This window comes from Maylandia zebra, linkage group LG9 (genome assembly GCF_041146795.1).
Source record: "Maylandia zebra isolate NMK-2024a linkage group LG9, Mzebra_GT3a, whole genome shotgun sequence".
Classification (NCBI taxonomy): domain Eukaryota; kingdom Metazoa; phylum Chordata; class Actinopteri; order Cichliformes; family Cichlidae; genus Maylandia; species Maylandia zebra.
Genome location: NC_135175.1, coordinates 12,226,202 through 12,253,729, shown reverse-complemented (window position 1 = coordinate 12,253,729; position 27,528 = coordinate 12,226,202). Strand labels below are relative to the sequence as shown.

General features: G+C 42.0%; 1 protein-coding gene across 1 annotated transcript; it reads right to left on the bottom strand.

Annotated features, from left to right (window-relative positions):
- Positions 1–91: 91 nt before the first annotated feature.
- Positions 92–27,195, bottom strand: LOC143420559 (DIS3-like exonuclease 1). Its single transcript, XM_076888755.1, has 17 exons — positions 27,173–27,195; positions 26,083–26,221; positions 24,411–24,536; positions 22,811–22,978; positions 21,057–21,135; positions 20,774–20,947; positions 17,839–18,008; positions 17,144–17,305; positions 10,901–11,148; positions 8,789–8,881; positions 8,418–8,706; positions 5,750–5,985; positions 4,414–4,568; positions 4,060–4,238; positions 3,824–3,969; positions 2,990–3,160; positions 92–1,424 (listed from the first exon to the last, which is right to left on the bottom strand). The coding sequence occupies exons 1-17, from the start codon at positions 27,193–27,195 to the stop codon at positions 1,106–1,108; spliced, it is 2,877 nt and encodes a 958-aa protein (XP_076744870.1). The 3' UTR covers positions 92–1,105.
- Positions 27,196–27,528: the final 333 nt, after the last annotated feature.

Here is a 27,528-nt window from a genome sequence, read left to right as displayed (position 1 = left end):
CCAAGCATTAAGTGCTCGTTCAATTATGAACAGTTCTTTTTCTTAAGCTACTGCAGGGACATGAAACGCAACACGATGAAGTGGCTCCATCTGCGCTAATGAAAACACCATTTTTAATTACAGGCCACTGCACACATATTGAAATAGTTATGTACAGTTCATATTTCTGTTGGTAGTTCTAGAAAACAATCTTAAAATCCACAAACCAAAAAACGCTTCTGATTATTTACCAGTTCAAACAATAAAAATGTCCTTGGTGTTGGTGTCTTCTATACAGGCTCTTGATATACAAACTATAAGATAAATACATCCTAGTTTTATACATCACTTCCAACACAACCAACCTCAGGTGTGTTCATTACTCTACGGGTTTATTTTAAAGTCTGCTAATGAGTGACATGAAGTTTTATCAGTCCGGTGACCTGTCCAGGGCGTATCCTGCCTCTCACCCTATGACAGCTGGGACAGATTCCAGGACGTGCAGAAGAAAATGGACGAGTGGACGTTTTATCATCTCCAGAACAATACTCGTGCTGGGTTTTGTATGAAGTGGTCACAGGTAGTACAATATGTGTGAACTCACCAAAAATGGTTCTATAACACAAGACATTTAATTTACACAAGACATTGATCCCACCAGTGAGATATTGAGATCACTGGTGCTGAGAGAAAAGCCTTTTGTTACCAGACTTCTTTAACCTGCTGCAGTTGACTAGTTTCCTGCAGGATTGAACCACATTTGCAGTGAGTACTAGGTCTTGTCAAAGTAACTGCTGACACTTCACTGGCATTAACACGTTCCCTATCCTCCTTACAACTAAGTTTAACTTGATGTGATTTTAAAAACTAACTTTTACAAAACGTATCCACTGATTCGGTTTGACTCTGGTTTCTAAAAAGATGGCGGGACATGTTTTTACTTAATATTGTGTTTGCTTTCCTGTGACTTCACACACTCGTGTGGTTTGTCCACACACAATCTGGAGCTACAAGAATGACCTGGATGACTCAGCACGAGTGATCTTCAATGATCACCGTTCTGTTAGCGCACAGCGTGCAGTTCTCACAAGTGTCTGCTTGGAGGTAAAGCTGGGCTACAGCGTTTCTATGCTGTTGTTGCCGGGAGGCGTGAAGCCCTTTCCAGATCCATCAGAGCCAACTCTCTGATTTCTTCCAGAATAGAGTACAGACTGGGAGTTTTGCTCTGACGAAACTCTCTTTCCTCTTTGGAGAGTTTGGGGCGCCGGGCTGTCTTCTCCTGAGCCAGCGCCTCTTCATTCTGACGCACCACCTCTTTGACCAGCTGACTGCGGCCCTGAGGGCTGGGCTGCTGGGACTTGGCACTGTGGTGAGGCTTGTTGCTGATGACCTCGAGGTTTAGACGGTCAGCGTGGCAAGTTGAAGAGTGGACAGAAATACGAACCTGAAGAGAGCAGAGAACGTAAGTCACAGTATTCCTCAGTTCGATCACTACACAGTAATGGCACCTACTGAAAATAGTCTAATGGAATGCTATGCAAAGACAGGCCCACTTAAGGTTTGTGACGTAATATATAACAGCAGTCCTCTCAGCACTGTGCGCAGCGTCACAGCTAAGTAGACAGTGGTGTAGAGTGGAGAAGTTTCCGACTGTGCCACAATTTTGTTCATAAATAGGATAAATTGGATACGTATGTTACACACACGTATCCAATGTAACAAACGTTCATCCATCCGTACACGAACTTTCTTTACTGTGCTTTCTAACATTCACACGACGTGGAGACTGGAGCAGAGGGGGAGAAAAACATTCATTAACACTGTGACCTCGGTCAAGTGTCACAGTGAGGTTGTTGTTTTGTTGATTTGTTTGTTGAATATCATCATCATCTCTTTGTTTGATATGATCATAGCTTGACAGCAGTCAATGCTGTGGTGGACAACTTGTGTTTGGGCTAATGTTTCTTTCTATCTTGTTTTGGCCACATGTGTCATCCATCATCATCCATCAGTAAGCTATGTTGTTAGCATTGCCTTTGCCCTTTGACATTTATGACCCCAGGATAAGTCCATGAAAGAAAGAAAAGATGTTGATAACAGTGGAAGCAGCAGTACTCTGTCACTTTTTCATGTCTTAAAGCCAAAGATGTGAGAATAACACACCGTTACTTCAGTTTCTTTTTGTTAGCTAACCTTAGGGTAATGTTTCCTGCTCTTTTTGCTTAAATCACATGCACTTATTCCTCACAATCATCGTGTGTAACATGCCTGAACTTAATATAACTTGACGCCAGTGATGGGCAGCAACGCATAATTAGATTACTTTTTTCAAGTAACGAGTAAAGTAAGGGATTACTGTTGCAAAAAAGGTAATTAGATTACTGTTACTGTCCCGTAAACACGCTGCTCTACTGTGTTACTAAACCGTGAGTTTGTTTGCAAGAGTGTCTCATGACAATGACATAAGTGCATGCGACGTTTGTGGTAACAAACGTGTGCAGAGCAACAATGGATCATTTATCGAGTGCGAGAGAGAGAGTGCGACCGTGCAGCGTTTAAAGGCGTTTATGTGAAAACAATTACCGCCCACTGTCATTTTTTATCTCCCTTTACAAAAAGGTTTGTGTAGAAACGCCACAAACTGGAAGCATTACATTTCTTGTCTTGGAGGAGAGCCCCCCCCCCACACTTATGTTTTTGTTTTCATATAATATTTAAAAACAATAAACTGAATAACTTTAAATGATTTATTTTCAGGAATCATTTTCGTCTCATTCATCTTACTGACGTTTTGTTACCTTGAGATTAGCTAACAAAGCAGCAACCACACAACACTTTATCACAACAAGATCATAAAACGTCTCTTAATGTTGGACCACAAAAGATCCAGTAGTCGTATGAACCTGTGATTCATATACACTCATGCATATATATTTGGAATCGTCGCCTTTAGGCGCTGCATTGCTGGAAACCTTCTAAAATGATTGATTAGCGTTTTCTGTGACTTAGGGTGATGTGGTCAAACAGTTTGAAGGTGGAGGTGCCACAGCTGGAGGTGGTGGTAATGCGGTCCGGGTATTTTCGCACAGTGCCACCCTGCCAATCACAGCTGCCGTCCTGTCCCGCTACCACCACCAGGCCCTCTTTGTTCTTCAGATACACAGGCCCCCTCACACCATACCTGTGAACAACATGGCTGTGGTCAGAGGCAGCCTTACTTACTCAGTGATATTACTCAACCTGCTTTGCGCCCTGTGATTTTAATCATTACATGGATTCTACAGCCTTCTCAAAATGACCACAGGTTACATTTTAATAAACTGTTAATATTGCAAATCCCTGTAACACCACAAGCATGGAGAACACTGATGTTATTAAATTACACTTTCCTTGCAATAAACAAGCAGCAACCTCCAGAGGTTAGCTAAGCTAACGTAGAAGTGCCACAAACACAAGGCTGGCTCCAAAGCACCGTCCCTCCCCACAGACTCAACTTCAGCAATGCAATTAACTTATTTAAAGCCTGGTAGAGAAAAGATTCGGGGTTTTAGCCGATTTTCCCTGCTCACAATAAATGTTTAAGGAATTAGTTTAGTAAATTTATACAATTTAAAACTCATTTTGAGGTTTTTTAAGAGAAAATAAAACTAGCGTGTATACTGTTAAATATACATTGATTAGCGTGCAATTACATCTTCCAACAAATTCATTCATTGTCATAAACTTTGAATTCGTCTATTAAAAATACACGAGTGGTTGGCCGTCTGTGAGCTGCTGTACAGCTCCATTAAACAAAGGAAAAGAAGAAGACTGCAGAACAAAACACAGGACTGAAGGTTCTTACTCTGGGATAAACACCAAGACACCGTTGTCTCGAATGGAGTAGACAACAGCGTCAGCCACACAGCACGGGTCTGTCTGAGGGTCTCGTTCTCTGAAAAACAGACACTGAAACAGTGCTGTGGATCGCATTTGGGCTGCCTGTGCTGCCTGCAAATGAAACACAGACGTCAGCACAGCTTCTGTTAATAGAGTAAGAGGTGAATCATTGAAAAACACAAACAATAAAACACCCCTGACCCTGTTCTTGCTGTTGACATGGTGAGCCATTTCCTCCACTTCTTTGTTACTGGCTGGTGCTTTACCAGATACAACGCCCCTCTGCATGTGCAGGGCTGCGGTAAGAAGGCGGTGCACGACAATGTCTGCGTACCGACGGATGGGTGAGGTAAAGTGTGTGTAGCGATCCAGAGCCAGACCTACGACAACGAAGCAAATATCAGCACGTTAGCCTTCTTTCTAGTTCTCAGTCGAATAATTCTTCACAAACAACAGACGTTGGACAAGTGTGTGCAGACGTGTGATGGATGGACTGACCCACAGTCACACTGAAACTCTAGTGCAGCCAATAAAAGCTGTGCAGCGGTATCGTACCATAATGGTAGTATTGGTCTTGAGGATGAGCACCAGTGGAGAAGTACAGAGCCTGTGACATAGCAGTGGTGGCCATCATTCTGAACAACCTGTTCACCAAGGGGTCCTGTGGGTCCACAGCTCGGTCCAGTGAGGCAGCTAAAGCCTTGTTGGACCTGAAGGAACAGAGCCAGAAACCAGGGATGAGTGAGGCCTCTCATCTCAGCAGTCAGTGACACAAAGCTACTTGCATCACCATGTCTCTTGTCCTGGGACCGGTTCTGCTGTTGGTTTAACCCCCCCCCCACAATCCTCCAACCGCACATTCATATTTTGTTTTCAAACTCCATTGCAGTTCATTCCACGCCTCAGATCCTCAGACCTTTTGTAAACAGTTAAACAAATAAAAGTTAACTGTAATAGATTACAGGTTGTAATTAAATAAATCACTGCCTCTTTTAAAAAACAGAAAAACAAACCATCTTTAATTATTTGAGTTGTTTGTTTTGTTCCCGTGTGAGAATATTCAACACTGCTCTCTGTGCAAAACGGGTTTAAAAGCATAAACAGCTGTGGGATCCTGTTTGTCCGGGATTTGAACCGGGGAACAAACTGCGGCAGGATCAGCGTTGTGCCGAGGTCGGCATCGCCGACAGCATGTGTTCCCCCTGCGTGGCGAGCGTTCGCTGGGCACGGAGTGTGGATCCAGGTTACGCCGCCTCCATTACAAACAGTCAGACGTGGAAGTAGTGATGTTTTAGTTTTGTAAAAAAGTGAAACCTGAGTGTCGTTACATTACCATTCAGTTTAAGGGTTACAACAGAAAATGAAATATTTATTGTCCTCTCGTGGTATCAGACGGGATTATTTTAACAAACGAAGGACATTTTGCCTGATAATTATATTTATCCTGTAACTTTACTGTGTAAAGAGCTAAAACCTCCAAAGTTTCAGGAGTAGTTAGTCGTTATAAGAAGTGTTTGTGAACTGAAAATCAAGAATGTGGGATCCTGTTTGTCCGTGATTTGGACAGCCCAGCGTGTGCTCCCGACGCAGGGGAAACTAATTCTGTCGGGGAGACCGACCTTGCCACGACAGCTGTTGTGAAGCTGAAGCCAAAGGCAAGATATGCTTCATCATATGTTCTAGTCTTTGGTTTGGAAGCATATTTGGCTTCAACCTCAACCTGAGCTGAAGGAACATGTCTTCTTCTTGTCTGACTGCTCATGTGACACCTGAGTGTGTCCCCGTGTTATCAAACATTTCAGGTTCACACACTTGTGTGTCTGAACATGATGTGCGTTGGACTACAATATGCATTTCCTCAGTTTCTATACTGAACAGTCAAAAACATTACCTGGTGTCAATGGTGAAACCTTTGGCCTTTGCAGTGTCCACCAGCTGGTTGAATAGCTCCTGTTGTGGTGGTGGGTGACACCTTAGAAGGGCCTGGTTGGGGAAAGCTTCCTGGATCTTGCGGGCCACCCAGTGGTTGGCGTAAATCATGCACTCTGCCACGGTCTCATGGACCTCCAGGGGCTGACGAGGGACCAGGGCCGTAATGTTCCTCTCCTCATCCAGCTGGGCACCCACCTGAAAAGGGAAAATGCTTCTAACGTGACTTCAATGAAAAAGAATATGAAAATGCATCAGTGGGCCACATTTTACTACAGTTTACTTTAACTCAGTTGAACATGCACCATTCCACCGGAACAAATGCTGCACGGAGAACCAAATGTGAATGAATCTCAACCTGAAAACAGTCTACTGTCTTTCCTACGTTCAGCTCTCTATCATACCAGTAAGAACACATATCCCTAACAGGCACACAGCTCTGCTCATGGGCACAGAAACTCCACCGATCTGCTGTTCATGCTTTTTGTTTATAGTGGACAGCCAATCAGAGTTTAAGTTAGCTCAAAGGAAATGTGCCTTAAAGAGAGAACAAAACTTTTCTCAGACTAAGGATGAACTGAGGGGACCCAAAGCACTTCAGCAGGAACCAAAAGAAGCCAGAAAGTTTGGATTTGAACACAGTTTTGGCTGTTTTATATAATAGATCAAGATGAAACATCTGTTGTCCTTATCCTTCAGGACAACAGATGTTTCACCAGCGGTCAATAATCCAGCTTTGTCAAGATAAGAACTTGATTTTTGGGTGGCAGCTCAATCATTAAACACACTTTTAGAAATATATTGGTTTTTCCACTATCCCAGAAGCAACCCGAGAGAATCATTTTTACTTCATATCAATATTCTGTGTGCGTACAGCCATAACAGGAATGCAATAACTGAATAATAAATAAATCCAAGACATCCTATTAGAGAGCATCTTATAGAACAACAGGAATTGTCCATATGAGGTTTTAACAGATGGCCGACCAGCCGCTGTAGATAAATGGCTGTGATCTAATGTGAAAACTGTCAGTGGTTTCACAGTGGAGTGCTTGGTTTCTTTATTCCAATATTCTCACTGAAATGACTTTCTGATAAAATGTTTTCTGCTGAGGAACGTGTTCTGCTTAGACGCCTGATTTTAAAAATAACGTCTCTATTAGACCGTACTATAATTTATTATCGATGAAAAGAAATATATGGTATCCATCTGTAATTCTGTAAATAACACAGCAAAAAACCAAACTAAACATAAAGACCTGGAAGACTCCTGCGTCTAAATTCATTCAGTTATTGTACTGAGTCCTGAACATGTTAGAAATATGGTATCTAAGCAGATTCTTACTCTGGATGGCATTACCTTGGCCTCCAGTAACGCTGTGAGGAACCTTGGAGTCATGTTTGACCAGGACATGTCCTTCAATGCACATATTAAACAAATATGTAAGACTGCGTTCTTCCATTTGTGCAACATCTCTAAAGTTAGAAATATCCTGTCTCAGAGTGACGCTGAAAAACTAGTTCATGCATTTATTACTTCCAGGCTGGACGACTGTAATTCATTATTATCAGGATGTCCAAAAAACTCGCTGAAAAGCCTTCAGCTGATCCAAAATGCTGCAGCAAGAGTCCTGACAGGGACTAGAAAGAGAGAGCAGATTCCCTTCATTGGCTTCCTGTTAAATCCAGAATTCAAAATCCTGCTCCTCACATACAAGGTCTTAAATAATCAGGCCCCATCTTATCTTAATGACCTTGTAGTACCATATCACCCTATTAGAGCGCTCCGCTCTCGCTCTGCAGGCCTACTTGTTGTTCCTAGAGTATTTAAAAGTAGAATGGGAGGCAGAGCCTTCAGTTTTCAGGCCCCTCTTCTGTGGAACCAGCTTCCAGTTTGGATTCAGGAGACAGACACTATCTCTACTTTTAAGATTAGGCTTCAAACTTTCCTTTTTGCTAAAGCATATAGTTAGGGCTGGACCAGGTGACCCTGAATCCTCCCTTAGTTATGCTGCAATAGACCGTGGCAGCTGGGGGATTCTCATGATGACGCCGAACATCATCATCACCTCTTTGTCATCATTATCACTGACTACATGTTTATAGACCAATCTCCATTTAATCATTAGTTATCATTAATCCCTGGCCCTTTTCCACAGGTGTCTTTTGACCTGATTTCCTCCCCTCGGCTGTATGAAGTGTTTCGGGGTGACTGATACTGAATTTTCTAACCATGATGTCATCTGACAAAATGACCAAACACAGAGGTTAAGTCAAACTTTCACTTAGACAGAAGCTTAGAAGGGAGAATCTTCTGCAGCTGAAATGTGCGAGAAAGATAGTGGTTCCAGTTTTTAATGTGCAGAATGGATTTCTCTCCACTGAAGCTATGTGCACGGTTTACTTTGTTTGATTCACTTCAGATTCATTGAATCATTTTGTGTCGTATGTTAGACGTCAGTAGTGACGATGTGTTAGGGTTAGACACTCAGCTATAACATGCTTACGCTTTCAATTAAGAACATGAACCTTAAATGTTTGCAGTCTTTATTTATATAGTCTTACTGTTAAGTACACACATTACCAAAACACACAAAATACTCTATGAAGATACAAGAAACCAATCATACCTCCACTCCTTCCAGCTCCAGCGCTCCTCCTCTGTCCCTCTTTGCCCGAAGATGTCTGGCTACATGTGTGAGCATCTCAAGTGCCTCAGTGAGTTGAGCTAGCTTAGAACCCTTTTCCTGAGGACCCAGGTTGGCCAGTTCCGCTACCTCAACCTGTTCTCCGTTGAGGAGCGCCTGAGCCAGCTCGTAGTGGAGCTGATAGGAGGAGCGGATGAGTGTACGACCATACCAGACCTCTTGGACTTCAAGGGATTCTGCGTCAAGCTCCCAAAGCACGCTCATTGCATACCTGAATTTGAAAGTGTCAGTTACACAACTAGCATGCATTTTAAGCATATGAAAATGAAACGTGTGATGGGAAGTCTACTAACCTGTCAGCACCTCCCAGCAGTGAGCAAAGGTCTGCGCTGAGAATAGCAGGCAGCATGTCGTACCTGCGGTCTGCCAGGTAGTAGGTTGTAGCCCTTAAGAAGTGACATAATAAATATAAAAAGGCAATGAGATCAAAGCAGCAGCTTTATCATCTTCTTTCTAATCAAAAGTGAGACATAATTTGAAAATAAGTACTAAATATTCAGAGTTTGTTCCACCTTTGTCATTTTCATCCTTCTGTTTATTAATAAGTCAGGAAGGATGAAATAAATAAGCAAAATGTTTTTCTTATGATTTAATAAATATTCCCCATTTTCTGAAATAGAATTTAAGGCTTCAAACCACAATCATGAGATTTTAATTTACTTCTTTAAAGTGTGGAGGCGAGCTGGACAGGTGGGTGATCTGCACGCTGCTTTGTGGACAGCTATGAAATGTAAAATGGAATTTTAGAGTAAGTCAGAGAGAAAGCAGAGGACCAAAACTACATTAAAAATCACAACATAAAAAATATATAGTAAGATTTCAGTATTATTTTATAAGTGCACGTTGTTAACAGTCTACACGGAGTTTCTCTCCTCACTCGGCTCTCAATCATCTTCTGTACATGCTGCTGCTGCTGCTGCTGCTGCCTTTAAAAAACGACATGCACTTCATGGACCTTCTTACTAATTTATCTGCAGACTACACTTTATCAGATACATTTTATTAGCACTGGGTTAGACACTTCTGCCTTCTGAACACTCCTTTCTTCACTTCCAAGACTCAACAAGGTGCTGAAAGAATTCCGTAGAGATTTTGGATTATAGCGAGATTACACCGAGATGACAGCAGAATGCATTTGCTGCAGATTTGTCGGCCGTTCAGCTGTGACACAAATTTTTTTGGGCTGCTTCCCTGTCACATGGTGTCATCGCTGCATGTTCCCAGGAAGGAAAATTTGTGGAGATCAAGTGCAAGCATTACTTTTGCAGCCCCGACCTTCACTTCATTTACTGCAGATATTTTAAACTCAGTTTTATTCATTTGTACAATACAGCACAAAATAAATAAATAAATCAGAACATGTGCATATATCTGGACATAAACACAGATGAATATCTTCTTGTTCTATTACTGTGGTTCAACTGTCTTGTATCATCATCCTCTTTATTAATAAGATGCACTGAAAGCCAATTATAGACAAACCATTAACATCAGGTACTCAAGGTCACATGCCATCATGTGACCTCCGGTGTTTTCCTGACACCCGTAACTGTACAAAGGGGATCTGAAAACAAATGATGTGTGACACACTGTTCTTTACTTCTACCACTCAGTAGAATAAAACTAATTTAGTTGGAAGCGGACTCATTTTTCCTTTTTTTGCTGCATGACCTTCTGGTTGAATGTTGTGTACAAGTATGGCTGCCATGTCCCGTAGTAATATATGTTTATGAAGGCCACAGTGAAAATCACTCAGGCTTTCCCACAGCGGAAACATTCCCCTGTCCTGTTAATGGCATCGTACTCAAAATGAGCACAAGTTCTTCGTAACAACATGGACCACTGTGTTCTGTGTGTAGCAGTTCTCTACTGTGAGAACCCCAACCACCTTTTAGCACGACCAGCATTCGTCCATTCGCACACATATTCATACAGCGCGTTAGTCTATACCTTTAAGCATTTTCTCTCACATGCACACTCACACTAACGGATGCATCCAGGGAAATTTGGGGGTTAAGTATTTTGTGCAAGGTGACTTTAACATGAAGCCCGAAGGCATCAGGGATTGAACCAACAACGTGCTGACCATTGGTTCAATTCCTGGTGCCAGTGATACTTTCAAAGCCATCATGGACCCTGTGAAGTCCTTCTACATGTGATTAAATGATAGACATTTAAGGCTTAATGCTTCACATCAGACACGAGCCTTATTTAAGGTGGCCCTCTGTGTTATTTATAATTGCGCTACAAGGCATGCTGCTGATGCAACATTAATTCAGGCAACAACTTTCTTGCCTCTTTGTACTTCTGAAAGTTCCTCTGAACACTTATGCAAGATGCTGTAATTTTCTTTTATCCTTTTATATCCCACCTACTCTACCCAACCACTCCAACCAGTTCCTCACCTTGAACGTGCCTCCAAGTCTGTGAGCGAACCCTCTTTGACAAAGTGAGTGACATCAGCAATGTGAACTCCCAGCTCCAGCCTTCTGTTGGGGAGCTTGTGTACAGACAGCGTGTCGTCTACATCTTCACAGCCGCGTGGATCGATGCTGAACACCAGGCGACTGTCCCTAAGATCCCGCCGCTCTGCCACCTCAGAGGGGTCTACCGTCCACGGCTTCTCCAGAGAGTTGACCGGCATCTCTCTCAGCTGATGGCAGACGGACAGGCACAGCTAAACAGCCGCATAGTCTTTTGAACTTTTCACATTTTGTTATGATTCTATACAAAACATTAATAATAATAATAATACATTTTATTAAGCGCCTTTCAAAACACTCAAGGACACTTTACACAAAGACAAAGCAAAACAGTGTTTCACTTTCAGTTGCTCCCTTGTCACAAGGGGTCACCACACCTGATAGCTCAGCATCTTTTGATACGGCAGAGTTTTATACCAGATGCCCTTCCAGGCACAACCCTGATTTGTATCTCCGGTTGCAATCGAACCAGTGACATTTTGCCTGCAAGCCAGTGTGTAAACCACTGATGAAAAAAGGAAAGAATGAACTATTCCACATATTTAATGATTCTTTAATATTTTGTTGATTTGATAATAATAATAATAATAATAATGGATTGGATTTATATAGCGCTTTCCAAGGCACCCAAAGCGCTTTACAATGCCACTATTCATTCACTCTCACATTCACACACTGGTGGAGGCAGCTACAGTTGTAGCCACAGCTGCCCTGGGGCAGACTGACAGAAGCGAGGCTGCCATATCGCACCATCGGCCCCTCTGGACAACAATAGCTATATTGCAATCTTTAAAACCTTTGGTTACTATGGTAACTCTCTGATAACCAAGCACTCTCTGATGTGACCAATCACAGAAGCTCTACTGCCACCCCCTTTATAACATAAAAAGTTATGAATGATGTTCCAGTCTATGATAGTGGACTCATCTGTGCTTGTCCTTTGTTACAGCCCATTGCAACCCTTACACTCCTTACAGTGGAAATGCAGTTGTCTTCAGGTGTTGCCTAGGTTTAACTGCCGATTGTCTACACCTGGTGAGGTGTGGCTAAAGGCGTTCCTGAAGTGGTCTAGTCCAATCACCTTCTCCAGGCCAATCAGCATTCATGCTGTGTCCTCGGTTATTCTTCCTTGTACACGCCTCATCTCATCACTCATGCTCCATTCAACCATTCCACCACCAGCTTCCAGGCTCTCGGGGCTCCTGCTCTAATCCTTTTCACAGACGGGGTTCTGTTCCGCTGAGATAGGCCATCTGAGTCTAACGGCAAATCACCTGTTTAAATTCTGTTCATCAGTAAATCAATTTCATTCTTTCAAATAACCTCTCCTTATTAAAATATCTGTACTGTATTTAGTGATGAACAATTGTTAAACTCTGGTGTTTGCTCCCATAATTTCCCTTTTATTTTGACGCTCTCTGCTCTTTCCTCTTTCACCTGATCTCTGACTGCGATTGTTTGGAGGTGAAAACCAAACATCACCTGGGTTTCAGAAAACCAGAGTTACCCTGGTAAGCAACCATTCTCTGTATCTCACTATGGGAGATATAATCTACTTCCAGGTTGTAAGTTCTTTATCCTTAACAAGGTATGGAGCAGGGTAAGCCCACACTAAGGACTGAGTGTGCCAGTGAGGATGCAATAATATCAAAAACGCATAACCTAACAAATGTAATAGATGGTCCTCTGGTGAACTGTGAAGGTCACACTCTCAGTAGCCTTCAACAGCCACACAGACAGATACACTCAACAAAACAGGAACACACAGATGCTTCAATCTATGCAAAGGAGTGCAAGACACAGAAAAGCGCTATATATGGCTACATTTTCAGCAATTTACCGTTTAAAAGTGGGCCCTGCATAAACAGGATGTGGACCAATTGGTGCATTCCCAAAGTAAATGTGATACGAAAGAGTAGCTAAATGCAGTTTAATAAATGGAAAATAATCCTCTCTTATTTAGCTAATCCTGAAGGAAACATAACACATGTGGAACAGAGTTAGGAATGGGTACCGGCAATGTTCCCTCGAAGCTGTGTGTGTGCACAATTGCGCACTGCTGGCACGGTCTCTGCGCACAGAAAATCTGCGTTGCGCACAAAAAAAAAAAAAATCTAACCTGAATTGAAATTAAAATCAATACTTTAACAAGTCTGTTTTGCAGTGTTAGTCAGTGACTGGCTGCTCCCGTATGGGATCCAGCCAGTAATGCGATTCACATTCGTATATACGCAGCTAATCAATGTCGTTGACAGGCTCTGACAGCGTCCTTATGTGCCGACACCGGTGTTTTAGCGAGCAAAGCGGCGTGGCGACGTTTAGTGTGTGTCAGAACAATGAGGCGACTGCTGAGTGTTACAGGTGTTACAGCAGTGACACATCTGCTGCTGTCAGGCCTGCAGGTATCAGGCTGTTGTTCTCCTTCATCTCATAGTTGACAGAAATTATTTTTGGAGTGGCACAAATAATTTGTGTGGCATCAGATTTGATGCAATTTGATGATTGTTCTCTAAATAATTTAAAATGTTTATTTAAAAAAACGCCTTGGCTGCATTTTTAGGTAAACAGCTGCAAAAAACTTTGTTGTTTGCATAACTCAGTTACTTTTTTGAAGAAGTAACTATATAATTAATTACTCAACATTGGTCATTATTTACTGTATTTTGCAGACAGAGTTACAGACTCTCTCCCAGACCACAGACTCATAATACAAGTCAGAGCTTTATGAAAAAAACAACCAAAGAAACTTGTGTTTTCAAAATTGGAGTTCAAGTTATTTTTACTTCCAATAGTGTTAACATGCTACACAGGTCATGAACAAGATTTTTTTGTTTTGTTTTTTTAAATTTTCATTGTAAGTGGGCTAAAATAGTTAATTAAAAGTAGTCTAACATAAATGTAAATGCTGTAATTTTATTATTTTAATAAACCATGTAACTTGCATGGATTCAATGCTGGCGTCACCACAGTGCACACGTCTGCTGTTGCTCACAGTGGTCCAAGGGATCGCTCAGGGAGTTTCTGTGTTCGCTCAGACACATGAAAAATTAGAGGGAACATTGGGTGCGGGTATACCGGATACGGGTGGCTTTTTTTTTTCTTGAGATGTCATACACTTTGGATTCTAGCCAATCATTTTACGTTTCCGAGGATAGTAGGCGGGTCCAGGTACGTATGTTCTTTGAGAGCAGAGCTACAGATTAAATGTCCAAGGCAAAGCGGTCAAAAGTCTGGCTGTACTTCACAGCAAAATATGCAAACTCAGCAGCAACAAGTGCTTTAAGGTGATACTGTGATACTGTGCAAAGGAAGTAACACCTCGAATCCAATGAAACACCTGGCAACGCAATAGCGTTTTTTTAAAAGCAGAGAAATGCGCCGTATTTGATAGCTTGCTGCGAGACTTCACACCGAGCACATCTGCTGCGGGTGGGTTGCCTGTTATTGGACCTGGAGTTAGCAACATCCCCCAAAAACCCGAAGAGGAGAGTCCTGGCCCCTAGCCCTGCCAGTGTAGCAGACGGATGATGATGCAGCAGCAACCGTTCTTCTCTGCGTGAGGAGCTTAATGTTGTTCGTGTGTAATTTACGTTGAGTAGGCTAACCACGTTATTACATTAATGCATGTAAGGTGAACTAGCAAACACCGTCGTAGTTACATGCGACTGTCTTCTTGTTTGATAGAGTGATACCATACATGCCCTGTAGCTGCAGAAAAAGCTAACACCGTTATCTTTTTACAAAAAAAACAAACAGCTAAACATGTTTTCCATTATTCACCGGTTCCAAACAAAGTAGGTATGTTGTATCAAAAGAAAAGGCTAACTTGGTTATCATTTTGCAGAAAAAAGAGACTGCTAAAAATAAAAACATAAGAGGTTTTTGGACAAAGTTTGTGTTCTCCATTCTTTAAGCAATTCAATTCAATTTTATTTATATAGCACCAAATCACAACAAAAGTCGCCTCAAGGCGCTTCATAGATACAGAGAAAAACCCAACAATCATATGACCCCCTATGAGCAGCACTTTGGCAACAGTGGGAAGGAAAAACTCCTGTTTAACAGGAAGAAACCTCCAGCAGAACCAGGCTCAGGGAGGGGCGGGGCCATCTGCTGCGACCGGTTGGGGTGAGAGAAGGAAGCAACGGTTAGAGCACCATTTAAGCACCCGCACAGTTTCAAAAGTACCGGTATCGGATAAAACCTAAACGATACCCATCCCTAAACAGAGTATAGATAAGGAATCTCTCAAATACTTCATAAAATGAGCATGTAGAAAGTGATCTAGCATTCTGAATGTTCACAATGACTCTCAGAGAGAGACCTGCTTCATTTTAAATCAGCCACTCGTGTGCCACGCCCAGAGTGCTGACCATTTGGGATGTGGAAGAAAAAAATCACGCCAAGTCAATGTTCAAAGGCAATGGTCATGGCCAGTAGTGGAACAGAAAAGCTAGTTCTGCCATCAATGGCCTGATGGGCCAGTATGGGATCTATAAAAATGAGAGACAGCTACTCCTCCCTCACCCCACTCAGTATCACTGGTATGAGGTTGAGAAGGGGAAAATGCATACAGGTGCCCTTATCAAGCAGGTGGCCAATGTCCTGAAAGAGCTTAGCCAAGTAAGCTGACAGTAGGGTGACCACATTAAGGGTTATTATGGACCGAGCTGTCAACTTGCAAACCTTTTGGTCATATAAGTCTGTGAAGGTTCTCAGTCATCCAGGTCATCGTAGTCTAAGGAGCTTGGAAAGAAAAGCGTCCAAACTTCTATAAGTTCCTTGAAGACGTTTCACCTGTCAGAAGCTTCTTCAGGTCTAGGAGTAACTGGTGGAAAGAAAGGCTGTTGGCTCTTTTAAAGGGACAGTACCTAACCACTGGTACAGATATGTTGATGACACATGGGTCAAAATCAAAACCCAGGAAGTAGAATCCTTCACTGTTTACATCAACGCTGTGGATAAAAACAAAGTTCACCAGGGAAGACACAAAGGATAACAGTATGCCATTCCTGGACTTTGCCGTGCGCATTAAAGAGAACGGAAACCTCAACATGAAGTTTACTGGAAGCCCACACACATGGACCAGTACCTCCTGTTTGACTCCCATCACCCTCTGGAACACAAACTTTGAGTAATCAGGACCCTACACCACCGGGCAGAACATGTTCCCTCTAAGCCTGAAGGAAAAAAGAGGGAACACACACATGTAAAGGAAGCTCTTAAAATGAGACAAGACTCAGCTGTCAGAAGACATAGTTTGAAAGAGAAGTAAAAGAGGCATCTATGTCCACTGTGAGCGACCATCTTTGAACAGAGGCAGCGGCTTACGACACCAACTGTCTGCCATCTATAATCCAGTTTTGAGATCCCTTCCCAGACGCTTCCACTCACATCCTGGGCCATCTGACCTCAGGAAATCACATGATAGGCTGGGGCTAGGATTCACAGTGGGTTCACCCGAATACTTGGCTGATTGTGACCCACACCCATTTTCACACCTTGGCTCGTGTGATTAGGTAGAGGATCATTAGGGGGTCCATCTCTCCTGGGGGACACTCCCATAGGGCTTAAAATCTGGGACTCTGCACCAGTTTCTCCTAGAACTGAAGAAACCTCTCAGATGAGAGGTGAAACATCTTCAAGAAAAAGTCCAGACTCTTTTTTTCCCCAAGCTTTTGGTATATGGAGCTGCTAGGGTTCTTTCACTGCTTGGTGATTTGGTAATAATGTTTTAATAATGTCCAGCTGTTTTTGGACAATTCTGAAGCTTATTAATCCTTAACAATCAAAAACCTACATCCAAAGTACAACCAGAGCTGGGAATTAGTAACAAAAACATATTTTCTGAAATTACTTAACTTACTAGAATCCTGCAAGTTTTATCACACAGGATGAAGCAAATTACTCACCAAAGTATTTCCAAACTGTGTAGATGGGTATTTGCCACCATTTGCGTCAATTATGGTTGAATTTAACTGTTTAATTGCAATTTATAGACATCAAAAAAAAAATCACATTTTATCATAATATTTATATTCACAATAATTGCTGATGGGTTCACAACAGCTAAATACGAAAGGTGAAACATACTATATAGGCTTGTGGAATTTGCCTTTTAGAGATGTAAAAACTTGAATTTATCTCTAACGTAGGTGCTCTCACCTGTGCGTCTGAGAAAGGAAGAATATGGATGCAGTTCTCTAGGAGGATGGTCTGGACCTCAGTCTCAAGCTCTCCAGCTCGACCCAAAACCCGTACACTATGGCCGTTGGGATAGAATGACGTGCTTTCCCATGAATCAATGCGCACCACAACTCTGTGGTCCTAGGTGAGGATGAGAAGACAGGGATAGAAATGAGACAGCACTTAGTAAACACTGGTCACACTATGAGACAAAAGCATAATGCTATAGTAACACTAGAGACTGGAGCGCAAACAAGATCGGTGTTGCTATGTGCAATGAATTTGCAATATTGTTGGCTTTGAAATGCTTCTTTGGAAGACGGGGACTAATTCTGCAACTACTCTCAGTCAGTTACTTTTATTTAAAGGGTGCAAAACACCAATCAAATGGTGATAAGATGGTCTGGAGATAGAGTCCTGCTTTTCAAGGCAATCACCTTGAAAGCGTTCATCCAGAGGTTGACAGTGTTGTATTCTCAACCTTTGATCGACCAGTTGGTTGCCGTAACTACTTGTAATTGAACGCTGAATGCAAAATATTCACTGCAATCACTGGAAAAGCAGCGTTTTTTCTTTGTTACAAGGCAGGTGCCGTCCTATTTTTACTCATGTGACTAAGCCATAATGTACATCATGAAAATAAAATCAACCTATAGATGTAAGTCAAGTCAGACCTGCAGAGCTTCAGCCTGTTGAGTACTGATGCGGATTTTAGGAATACGCTGGTCCCAAGGTATGGTCAGTATCCGCTGGGAATTCCTGCTCTGGGACTGAATCCCATCCCTAGTGGGGAAAGTTACCACGTAGTCTCTCCAGTTCCTCTGCAGGATCCCTACAATACGACCTGTGGGGTTAAATGTCAGACATCAGTACAGAGAGACATTTATGGAGTAAGTGAGGATGGACTCGATGATTGCGGTGTAGAATTGCATCATCGTCCGTGTTGGCAGGTTGAATTTCTTCAGCTGCCTCAGGAAGCACATCCTCTGCTGAGCCTTCTTTATGACGGAGGTGACGGAGGCTCCCACTTCAGGTCCTGGGTGATGGTGGTACCCAGGAAGCGGAATGAGTCCACAGAGGTGATGGGGGTGTCAGTCAGGATGATGGGGGGGAGTGGGGCTGTGTGCTTCCTGAAGCCCACAATAATCTCCACTGTCTTCTGGGCATTCAGCACCAGGTTGTTGTGGCTGCACCAGGACACCAGACGTTCAACCTCCCTCCTGTAGGCAGACTCGTCCCCGTCCGAGATGAGTCCAATAGCGGTGGTGTCATCTGCAAACTTGATTAGCTTGACAGACTGGTGGGTGGAGGTGCAGCAGTTGGTGTACAGGGAGAAGAGCAGAGGAGAAAGAACGCAGCACTGGGGGGGAGCCGGTATATACATATGTACTACATAATTACATATGTGTTCATTCATAGTTTTGATGCCTTCAGTGAGAATCTACTATGTAGAAGTACCAGGCCATGACAGAAAAACCACTAAAAAAAAGGCGTGTCCACACTTTTGACTGGTAGGGGCTTCAGGTGTGCTTAGTGAATACCTCAGGCACCAGAAACCCAAGAAAGAGGAGCAAGAAGAGGAACCATCATGGAAGGACAGGATCCTGCACAGTACCACCAACAGATAAAAGAACTAGCTCACATCCAGAAATCCTACCAGTGGCTGGACTGGACTGAAATAGAGCACAGAGGCACTAATAATGGCAGCACATGAAGCCATAAGTACAAGATCCATAGAGGCTGGGGTCTACCAGACCAGTCAGTCAAGACCCCAGATACAAGCGTAAAGATGCCCCTGAGACAATCCAGCACATAACAACAGGGTGCAAGATGCTAGCAGACATACATGGAACGCCATAACCAAGTGGCCGGCATAGTATAAAGGGAATATCTGTGCCGAGTATGGCCTGGAAGTCCCGAGGTCAAAACGGGAGACGCCCCTTAGTGTGATGGAGAATGACCGAGCTAAGATGCTTCGGGGCTTCCAGATACAGACGGACAAAATGGTGATGGCTAATCGGACATAGTGGTGGTGAACAAGCAGAGGAAGACGGCTGTAGTGACAGATTTAGCAATCATCAGGAACATCAGGACGAAGGAACATGAGAAGCTAGAGTACCAAGGGCTCAGAGAAGAGCTTGAGAAGATGTGGAGGTGACGGTAACAGTGGTCCCCGTGGTAACCTGAGCACTCGGTGCGGTGACTCCCAAGCTAGGCGAGTGGTTCCAGCAGATCCCGGGAACAACATCTGAGATCTCTGTCCAGAAGAGCGCAGTCCTGGGAACAGCAGAGATGCTGCGCAGGACCCTCAAGCTCCCAGGCCTCTGGTAGAGGACCTGAGCTTGAAGGATTGACCGCCCGCAGGGGGGGGAAGTTTTTTGTCCTTAGGACCTCGTGTGTAAAAATAATAACAATAAGAAGGGTTAACAATGGTCAATTGCCTCCAGTTAGATTAAAATGTATTTTATGTGTTGCATATTTTTTATGTAAAAACACAGGGTGTTCCCATTAGCCAAATTAAAAGTGTGACAAGCTAAAACAGTATTTTTGCACCTGAACTATCCCTCCCTGTTCTAGGTCTGCCACAGCTGAAAAGATTATTGATTATTTGTGCGAGTCCACGTGTATAGTTGCAGGAGTGTTCCTCGCCTTTTGAATACTGGGCCCTGAGTTGTGTGCTTAATTAATTAGTGTTTTTCTTTCTTTCTCTCTTTTGTCATTTGCGAGGTTACACTGGCAAACTTATGGGGCCCCGTCTGTCTCTGTTCTGTTGTGTTTGGTAAAGGGAACTGTATGTTAGTGGAAGCTCAGGATGCGTTCCCTGCCATTTGTGTCTCCTAGACTTAAAACTTTCTTTTGTATTGGACGAAAGAAAAGGTGTCAGACGTAAAAAAAATTCTACAGAAGATGAACAATATCTGCCATGTCATTAAAAAGCAGGAAAAACCAGCAAAGACGTGACACAGAACCTGAGAGATGCATTTGGCCCTTGAGTTGTTCGACGAAACTTCATCGTTATTTGAATCTCTGGAAATGTGGCTGTCAAGAAGCTATTCCCTGACGAATGGAACCATGGAGAAGAGGTTCAGTTGTGCCAAATTACACCAGAACTGTAATAAAAATCAGTAGCAACTTTAAAAAAAGTTTAATTGTGAATGCCTGTCCAGAAAATAGCTTCCAAATGTTATTTCACCCAAATATGTTCTTATAATGTTGCTTCATGCAGGTGATATAAACAAGAATGGTGAATGGACTAATTCTTATACAGCTCTTTTCTACTCTCACCCAATCACCCCATTCACACAAGCACTTCCTTCTATGCGTTTAAGTGCTTACTAAGCAACATTCACACTCACTATACTCCAATGGATGCATCGGAGAGCAACTTGGGGTTAGTATCTTTCCCAAAGATACTCGGCTTGCAGACTCGGGGAGCCACGGATCGAACCATTCATGTGGTTCGATCAAGATGCTTCATTGTTTTCATTACTTATTTGTGAGATATCCTGAACATATTTTAGGCAAATCAGACAGAAAATATAATACACAAAATATCATTAAATACAAAAATAAATCAAATGTGAATGAATGGAGTACAAACATTCCCACCTGTTGGCAGAGGTGTACTCTCATTGTCCTCTCCAGTTTTTTCATCCCCATCAGTCAGGGCTGTGTCCCTCCCTCTCCACTCGTTCTTGGGCAACAACTCCACCACAACCTCGTCCCCATGCACCGCTCTGTTTCGATTTTTTCGACCATACACAAGCACATCCCAAGTCAGATCTAAGATGGATAGGGGGGGTCAAAGTCGGGAGAAGAGATCAGAAACGTCTAGCAAATATAAGTTTAATGTGTCTGTTCCACCTGTTTTGAAAATGTAAGGCATTTTCACCTGTGCTCTTGGTTGAGAAGTTCTTCGGCCTGACGAAAGCCTCGTTCTGTGCCCGATGCTTGTTAACATTCAGTGTACCCTAGTAAAAAGGAATGAAACAAGACATTTACTCTTCTGCCACTGAGGTTGTGTTAAACAATCTGGTGAAAAACTCCACTGCCTTCTCTTTGTGACATCTCCATACCTGCTCAGGTACAGTTGGGGAAATAATTATCACTGCTGAATTTGTAGGTTTCCTCAGTTACAAAGAAAGAACAATTATTCATGTTATTTCTTTAATGTTAGTTTCATTTAATGGAGAGCGATAGAATATCAACCAAAAACTGTCTGTGAAGGTTCTCAGTCATCCAGGTCATCGTAGTCAAAGGAGCTTGCAAAGAAAAGCGTCTGGACTTCTTTAAGTTGCTTGAAGACGTTTCACCTCTCATCCGAGAAGCTTCTTCAGTTCTAAGGTCAAATGGTGGAGAGTCCCAGATATAAACCTAGAGGGAGTATCCCCCCACAGAGGGACAAAAGGACCCCCTGATGATCCTCTAATCGCCTGAGCCAAGGTGTGAAACTGGGTGTGGGTCCCAATCAGCCAGAGTTTCGGGTGTGTTCATTGTGAAACCTGGCCCCACCTTATCATGCGAATTCCTGAGGTCAGATGGCCCAGGATGTGAGTGGGCGTTAAGGCGTCTGGGAAGGATCTCAAAACTGGATTATAGATGGCAGAGAGTTGGTGTCGTAAGCCCCGCCTCTGTTCAAAGATGGTCGCTCACAGTGGACATAGATGGCTTCTTTCACTCCTCTTTCAAACCATCTGTCCTCTCTGTCCAAAATGTGAACATTGGCATCCTCGAAAGAGTGACCTTTGACCTTTAGACGCAGATGTCCATCTGCCTCAGGAAACTCTTTCTCCCCATCGTCACCCTCTGACTACTCCACTTGATACCAAGAAAAGTCTTACCACTGGCAACAAAGGTCTCTACCCCAAATACTAAGCCATGTTTTGCTTGGGGACTCACTGAAAGTAACTTGCCAATCCCTTTATGACTTTTTAAAATAATAATAATAATAATAATGATGTGTTTTTTCTGTCTCTCTCCTTTAAAATTAAACTGCAAGAAAACTTAGAGACAGTTCATATCTTCTTCATTCAATAACAGTCCTGCTCTTCATCTCATTTTCTTTATTCGTCAGCCCCTCAAATACTCCTACCTCCTCAGCACACTCCCTACACTCATCAGTGTATTTCGTTAGTATAGATTAGTATATGTATTAAAGGTACCTGCAGTTTCTCTGAAAAATGAACAGGCTTAAAGCTACTAAAATATTTAAACGTTGTTCCTGCAGTTGTTTTAAACTCGTGTTTTAAAGAGAGATCCGGTATACTTAAAACAGGAGTTAGAGAATTGTGGATCAATATGTTTGTCATTGCACAAGATGATCAGATCTTTAGCATGAATGCTCACCTCTGTTTTCTACACACACACATCACTGATCACATCACATGCTCACAGAGACACATTCACATACACACACATCACATGTTCACTCTTGCAGAGACACACGTTCACATGTGCGTGTCTTATCTGTCGCATCATTAATGTTGATGTTTGTGTGACCACTGAAGTTAATAAAAGGGCTTTGAGGGAAGGCTGGAGTTGGGCTAAGATCAGATGAAGACCTTCTCCCCTTGCAGCAAGTAAAAGAAAGCGCTGAGTCAGCGGGGTTTGAGCGTTAGACCCAACAACAGGTTGGTACATTTTTACCTGAATGTAACGTTCAGACTTTATACCAGCCTCCAGGACTTCAGCGGGAAGATGTTCGGGAAACTCTTTCTCCCCATCGTCGCCCTCTGTCTCTTGTTGTGCCTGAGAAATGGAGCTAAACAGTTCATGGGCTGCCTGCAGATCTGACCAGAAGCTTTGCAAATAATCCTGGCAAAGGAAAAACACACAGGTCAAGAAATAAATTACTTCAGTTGGCCTTCTTAGCTCCAGTAACATCCCTTCAAGGGCCTAAGTTTTGGATCCTCTTCCACTTAACCTTATCAGGTTCGAGAAAGAGAAATAGAGTAAAATCTTTCAAATTCACCTCAAATCAACAGCCAGATGCTTAAACCTTTTGATACAGTTAGACGTCCTCAGTATTAGTATTACAATAATAGTTAAATAGATATAAGAACTGGTTTCAGAATAAATAAAGCGAGTTTTTGGAATGGGCTTCCCAAAGCAACAACCTCAACCCTGTTGTTAATTGTTGGACCGTGCTTAAACGCCACGACCGTTTTAGGAAACCAACCAATTTAAATGAATTCTACCAATTCTGGTTGAAAATCTCTGTTTTCAGTGACCGAAAACGCCGTTTACGTGTGGACGAAAGGCGCAAACACATAGAAAAATCTGCGTTTTCAAAAATACCCGGGTACGTATGTTTGGATAAAAATATACAAATCTGGCAGCAATGTATCAAAAATGTATCACAATAGAAAGCGATGTAATATTAATTTCACGGCTACTAGCATGTACTGCTCTTTTTCCTTTAAATAAACATCAGACTTGATATCAGTCCTTATTGAGCAATGAGTTTACTCTCTGACCGACTCGTGTTTGCGGCGTTCCAAACACGTTGCCAAGAGGGAAGATGCAGAGTACCTGTGAAGCCAAACATATAATATCAATACCCATAACATGGCTAAAGGCTGTTTCTAACCTCTCTTCTTTACTTTAACTGTCATTTATTGACCATTTTAAATGGCGATACCAGTGTATCGACAAATAGGTAAAAAGTGTAACTGTTTTTTTCTGACAGAGCTCGGATCAATCAGTGCAATTACAAACAAGGCTGTGACCTTCACCTTTAGCGAAATTCTCATTTACATACTAGTTTAATAGTTTTCTGACTCATTGTCACTGTGTTTTATACAACCACAGCATGCTTGCTAGGCTGACATGAATTGAAAAACAAAGTGCAGCTCTCCGTATGTAAACAGACTAAATGCCACATATATTTACATTTTGTCACTTAACCAAGAAATCATGTGTAATGACCGAAAGTTTGACAACAACCACCAATTTCACTTCTAAGTGAGACTGTTCTAATACTGCTGCCAAAAATGTAAGTGTTTCAAAAACCCATGCCTGCTACATGCTACAATAGTCCCACTGAAGATTAGTGAAATAATACAGACCAACCAACTGTTCCATCATATAGGCTCCAACACAACGACTTTAACACAAAGAGCTGACTTTCAGTTTTAGGTGTTCAAACCACGTGTTTCTCTAAATGCATGATGATAAATCCCTGTAAGGTGGCTACATATAAGAAGCCGATATAGAGTAGATGGTATTATAAAGGTATTTCATATACCTGGACGGAGATGACGTACACTCCAGACGTCAGGCTGCTGAACTGAGCTACGGCCTCAGGATCCTCAGTGATCATCACTATATTCATCATTCCTGCCAGGTGGTTGTAGTACCACACTGCAGCTGAGTACACACACACACACACACACACACACACACACACACACACACACACACACACACACACACACACACACACACACACACATATTAAATGAACTCACAAGTTTAGCATAAGATGCATGAAAGCAAATTGCCCGCTAAAGCAATAATCTTTAACATATCCCACTAAGTTTTTGCTGTTTTGTAGGTGGAAGTTATGATTTCACACTACTTGTAATTCAAATGGTGCTTCCACAGAAAGAATATAAAAAATAAATAATTGAGTGCCTTATCTATATAATAAACACATTTCATGAGAACACACTGCACTTCTAGCTTCATTTGTTGGCACAACATAAAAGTTTGTCAGATCGTGATTAACATTACAACCAAGTCTCTATTATTAAAAACACTCATTAAATCCTTTTGGTGCTTTTCTCTATTAAACTGGTATAAATATTAATCACTTTTAAGCTGCCATTCACAAGTCCTCCTGACTTCTTTGTTCCTGCACTTGTTTTCTACCTGAAGTGGAGGAAAAACATTTTTGAAAATGTTAAAATGACCCCTTTACCCATTGAACCCCTATTGGGACAAAACACTATGAATGCTCGATTGACATCTTAGCCAGTACGTGTGCTCTAAGTGCCATATGCATCTGCACCGCTGGCCTGTTGCACAATTTGAAAGAAAGTTCAAATGTAATGTTTACATTTTTAAATCTCCCAGATGAATTTTGCACACGTGTGAACTATACATTTATGTCACTTTCACAAAATATTTTTTAAACCCAGAGACTTAACATTTTTAGAAACACAATTTCCTTTCAAGAGTTGCTGAGCAGAAGTAGTCAGCAGGTGCAGTCAAAGACATTTTGTGTGATTGGATGATTATCAGGATGTCCTAAAAGCATCATTTGAAAAACCTTCAGTTAATCCAGTCCAAGAACAAAAGAACATATTTCTCCCATACTGGCTTCCCTGTTAAATCCAGAATTTAATTTAAAATCTTCTTACACAGAAAAGTCTTGAATAATCAAACCCCTTTTACACACCCACTTTACTCTCAGGCTGCGGGCTTATTTGTGGGGTTTACAAAAGTAGAATGGGAGGCAGAGCATCAGCCTTCATGCCCTTTTTTGTAGAACCAGCTTCCTATTTGCACACGGGAGACTGACGCCCTCTCACTATTAAGATTAGGATTAAAACTTTCCTTTTTGATTTATAGTTAGGGCTGGATTGAGTGACCCTGAATCCTCCCTTAGTTACGCTGCAATAGGCAAGATTGGGGACTTCCCATGGTGCAAGTATTTCATCTTTACTGAAGAACTGAATATGTTTTATTAGCATAATCTCCATTATAATTAATGAGATTTACAAATTTCACCTAGTGAAACATGTAACGTCACACTTTGACCCAGAAAAACAAAATGAAGTCAAAGAAGTATAAGTAGAAGAAAAAACATGACAAAGAGGAAAAAATGAGAAAGGAAAAGACTCTATAGACTCTATTTCTATGCTACATGTGCTGCAGCAACTTGACTGTACACTTCAGTGAGTGTGGTAAATAATGAGCACTGACCTGGTCTGCCATTTTTCCTGGCTCTCGCCCTTCTCTCGTGGACAGTAAGAGTACTTCTGAAATTCATTGGCAAACAGCACGCAGTCGTGTCGAGGGTCTTTGACAAGGGTTTGCAGCCGCTTGTAATATCTGCACAAACGCACATTACAAAAACAAGTACATTCAATAAAATCATAAATTACACTCAAGAAAGCCTCTCATTAGTTTGGGAGAATGGTGGGGATGTTAGGAGAACGTTAACCCTGAAGCACGAGGGAGAAAAAATAGACCAACGTATGTTGACTTTTCCTAACATAATTTATGTTCCTTTGTTCATTTTGGCTCATTTTTTAAATTCACTCTTGTTTGTAAAAATCAAAATAAAACAAAGACTTGTCTGTCAGATAATATGCATTAGACCTAAACATAAGATCCTGATCTGAAATTATTGAAAGAGGATGACACCTGGCTTTGTTATCCTTTGAGTTTCACAATAAAAGCCCAGTTGGTGAACTAAAGCAGCAGATTGCTTTTTTCTGAAACATGTTGACTATGTGTGAACACTATACTGCACTAACTTTAACGTGGCACATTTCAGAGTACATGTAGTAGCTGTTTCACACTAAAAATGAACACTTGTACTGATCAAACAGATGAAATAAGAAATAAAGGCCTACAAATGCCCCGATCACTAGTTGAGTTAATATAGATGATGTATAGAAAATTCAGCGATTCTGCAAAGTGAAACTGCAAAGAGAGTCCACGATGAAGCTTTTTTCTCTTTGCTGTGTACGTTAAATTCAATGGAAAACAGTAAGTAGTGATTCAGTATGACAACTCTGTATGTTTCACCAGATGTCCACCTAACGCTATCAAAGTGAAGCCTCATCACATTAATGATGCAACACTCTAAAATGGCTGTGTGAGCACAAATCAGGAATAAACTGGACTGAAACCCGAGTTCACGTGGGACTTCTTATTTACAGTGCTCATCAAGTTTGTCCAAAGCGCTCCTGCATGTTTATGCTGGACACATATTTCAAGTCACAGGCTGCGTCTCTTTCAGCTTTGTCAGCAGAGCTCTGATATAATGAGGCTGACCCCTGGTCAATGTCTACAGACATGTGTAGCTAGGTTAAGCTGGGCACACAGCTAACAGCTTGATTATGAATGCAACTCAACATTTCAAACAGAGCATCAGAATGGGGAGGAAAGTCGTTTAAAAGACTTTGAGCACGGCTGGTTACTGGTTGCAGATGAGCTACTCTGAGCATTTCAGGAAGCAGGTGCCGTGTTTGGGGATAGTTAACAACGCAGACAAGTTGCATTCATTTTAATGACATCACCACTAACTGCATTTTAAGACATGCAGTTAGTGGTGACAGGTTAATTGGAAACACTAAATTGCCCATAGGTGTGAATGCAGAAATGCGAGTGTGAATGGTTGTGTTAGTCCT

Coding starts and splice junctions, on each gene's coding strand:
- LOC143420559 (XM_076888755.1), bottom strand. CDS start 27,195: ATGTCTGTAGACATTGACCAGGG. Junction 5,986..8,417: donor TGGAGCTGGAAGGAGTGGAG/GTATGATTGGTT, acceptor TTCCCTTTTCAG/GTGGGTGCCCAGCTGGATGA. Junction 4,569..5,749: donor GGTTTCACCATTGACACCAG/GTAATGTTTTTG, acceptor CTGTTCCTTCAG/GTCCAACAAGGCTTTAGCTG.